Source organism: Formica exsecta, unplaced genomic scaffold (genome assembly GCF_003651465.1).
Source record: "Formica exsecta isolate Colony F162 unplaced genomic scaffold, ASM365146v1 scaffold333, whole genome shotgun sequence".
Taxonomy (NCBI): domain Eukaryota; kingdom Metazoa; phylum Arthropoda; class Insecta; order Hymenoptera; family Formicidae; genus Formica; species Formica exsecta.
Genome location: NW_021850582.1, coordinates 844,624 through 847,544, shown reverse-complemented (window position 1 = coordinate 847,544; position 2,921 = coordinate 844,624). Strand labels below are relative to the sequence as shown.

General features: G+C 48.7%; 1 protein-coding gene across 1 annotated transcript in view; it reads left to right on the top strand.

Annotated features, from left to right (window-relative positions):
* The window catches only part of LOC115238338 (transcription factor SOX-8-like), a 13,124-nt gene extending 12,139 nt beyond the window's left edge, over positions 1-985 (top strand). The window contains exons 4-5 of the mRNA XM_029812063.1: positions 493-820; positions 975-985. Coding sequence (XP_029667923.1) covers positions 493-820; positions 975-985 — 339 coding nt within the window. The remainder of the gene's footprint in view (positions 1-492; positions 821-974) is intronic.
* The last annotated feature ends 1,936 nt before the right edge of the window (positions 986-2,921 follow it).

The window sequence follows — 2,921 nt, the reverse complement described above, 5'->3', positions numbered from 1 at the left end:
GCTCCCCCCCCCCCCCCCCCCCCCTATTCGCGCATACCATCGTATTATATACATTCTCATGCGCGTTGTAAATACACCTACGTTCCTACGTTATTCACGACGATTCGTTCGCAGTTACAATCCTATTCGCGGACGAATGCGTGAGAATAAAGTCAAAAATCTCCGCCGCGCGAAACAATGGCGGAGGCACGATAGTAAAATCGTGAGACTCATTAATCTCACATTTTGTCCTGTCGTTAATCCGGTCGCTTGTATTTCAACGACACGCGTTATCGGCTAGTATAGCTAAATAAATATCTATTGTTCGCATCCCTTTCGCTAAAGCCGGTACGGTAAAGTCCCTCGGTATCTTTGTACTTTGATTGCGTCGCTTGGTCGTATCTTTTCAGCGCGCTACCTCCCTTAAAAACACACCGCCGAGTTACAATGTCGAACGTCCGCGGGAAATACATTTCGCGAAATATGTATGTGACATTGTTTCCATGAAACCAGATACCGAGCATGCTGAGCGGTCCGGCGCAGCAGCGGCTGGAGGACATGCCCTGGCTGGCTTCCGGTCCGTCGTTGGAATACCAGCAGGGCATCTCGCCGATCCCCGCGGGAGTAAAGATGTGCCATCCCGGCGGCGGCACTGCCCAGAGGAGCCTCAAGGAGCAACGGATACGTCGTCCGATGAACGCGTTCATGGTCTGGGCAAAGGTCGAGCGCAAGAAGTTGGCCGACGAGAATCCGGATCTCCACAACGCCGATCTCAGCAAGATGCTGGGTAAGTGCGCAAATGAAAAATATATTTTCTTTCTCGCGAGATACTTATTTATACGTATATTAATTGTCTTTCGAGAATTTTCAAATTCGATCTGGCTGTATTATATATTAATTAATAAGTTGTTAGAGAAGAAACGTTATTTTCTTCTCTTAACGAGGAATAAATTCTCACGATTTACTTTGATCTAGAAATCCACTGCTTTTACTAGGATATTTCTGAATATTCAATCTCTCGTGTAAAACGCAAAACAGATGATATTTAATTAAATAAATATTGTATCGTTAAAAAATGCAATTAAAACGTATCGGGGTTGTGGATACCCGTTATGGAAAAATTTTTCATTCCCGGATTCGACGAAGATGAAGCGTGCAAGATTAGAAAGAGTCTTGCCTTTTAAAAATACATGTACTCGGTGAAACAATGGCGGTTTCTCGCGGGAAAAGACTTTTCCGCCGGGAAACTGACTCTGGGAATAAGAAAGCAGGAAAAATCTTGCTCGCTCGCGTGGCGCGTCATCATTAAATTAATTACAACGTCGAGCGAATAGAATTAATCTAATTACACGCATGGAGCGGGGGATGTTGGACGAAACGAGGAGAAAGAGGTGAGAGACCTCGCTCTCGGGGAGATTACGGACTAGGAAAAAAAAAGCGTTACTTTATGCCAACTCGACTCGTTAACACCAATGTTTATTCTGTCGCAAATGCGTGTAGCCGAGACCAGTCTCCGCGAATATAACTCGCGGCATCTCGTTCGGTATCACCAGCAGCCACCTGCGCGATCGAGATAGGGAAATCGTTCTCTTATCGCGTCACGCCGTATATCGGAGTCCTCTTGTCAAATCTCATTCCGATCGCTGCATTATCGCTTAGCGATTCCCAAGTAACATGTCTCTTTCTCTCTCTTTAAGGCAGCGCAGGTACAGACATTCCGAGGATAAAACGATAGCCTTGCTATCGTGTTAATGCACATTCGTCGCGCGATATACGCGAATCGTCGATTTCGCGTAAACCGAAACGCTTTCAGCGGCAGACGGTGGTTTTGCGGTTGTTCCTCTTTGTTTCTTTTTTTTCTCTCTCTCTCTCTCTCTCTCTCTCTCTCTCTTTCTTCTTCTCGCATGTCTCGTGTCTCCCCGGCGTTAAAACTGAGAACCCATCATCCGGTACCATCCTAACGATCTGTCAGCGCCGACCGGAGCTCGCGCGCGCGCGCGCACGCGCTATCGTGGGCAGGTACACCTTGAATTATCGACAATTGGCATCCGCAACATTATTGGCATTTGAACGATCGAGCGGCCGTCGTGCAGAAAATTGTAAACTTCTCTTCTCGTGTGTAACCACCTACCTACCTATCCTACCCGTACTCATTTCAACGCACAGTGTGTCGTGTATGTTTATAATCGCGCGTGTATGCGTGCACGCGTGCTCTCCCGTCCCTCTCCGTCCCTCCTATAAAGCGTCTTTTTCCCCTCTCATCTTACGCTCTCTTTCTCGGTCTTTCTTGATTTGTTCGTCGAGCCAAACCTATAAATCACCAATCCCTCTCCTCCCTTCCTCCCCCCTTTCCCCACGTTTCCCTCCCCTTGGCGCCGGTTATCGATGCGGAGTAAGGAAAACTCGTCGTCGGGTTTATCGATCGAACATTAGGCGCGATGTTATTGGCATGACGCGGCTCCGATTGCTATGCGCGCCGAGTTGCTTTTGCCGCCCCCACTCTCTTGCCCCTCGCGTCTCCTTTTTTTTTTTTTCTTTCTTTCCAGACATCCTACATATTCATGCGCGTGCTATGTGTCGATCCATCCGTTCGTATGTCCGTTAGTCCGTCCATCCGCGCGTGCTGCAGCGTGCGCGCGTGCGAGCGCGAGCGTGCGAGCGTGTTTGGCATGGGCACACGCACACGCACACGCCGATTGTGTTGCCGTTTGTTTGTCGGTGTGGGGCGGGCGTATATACCACCGATGGGGGCCGTGTGGGCACCTTATATCCGGTGACACGCGTGCCCGCGCATCTTTATTAATCGTTCTTCCCAACCGTTAACCCATCTTCGAGATCTGTCAACATCTGGAAATTAATTGCGCTCTCACTCGAATATTGGTCCCACTTATCGTCGCTATCGTTCGATTATCATCTCTCGTCATCGGCGACTCTCGTATCAC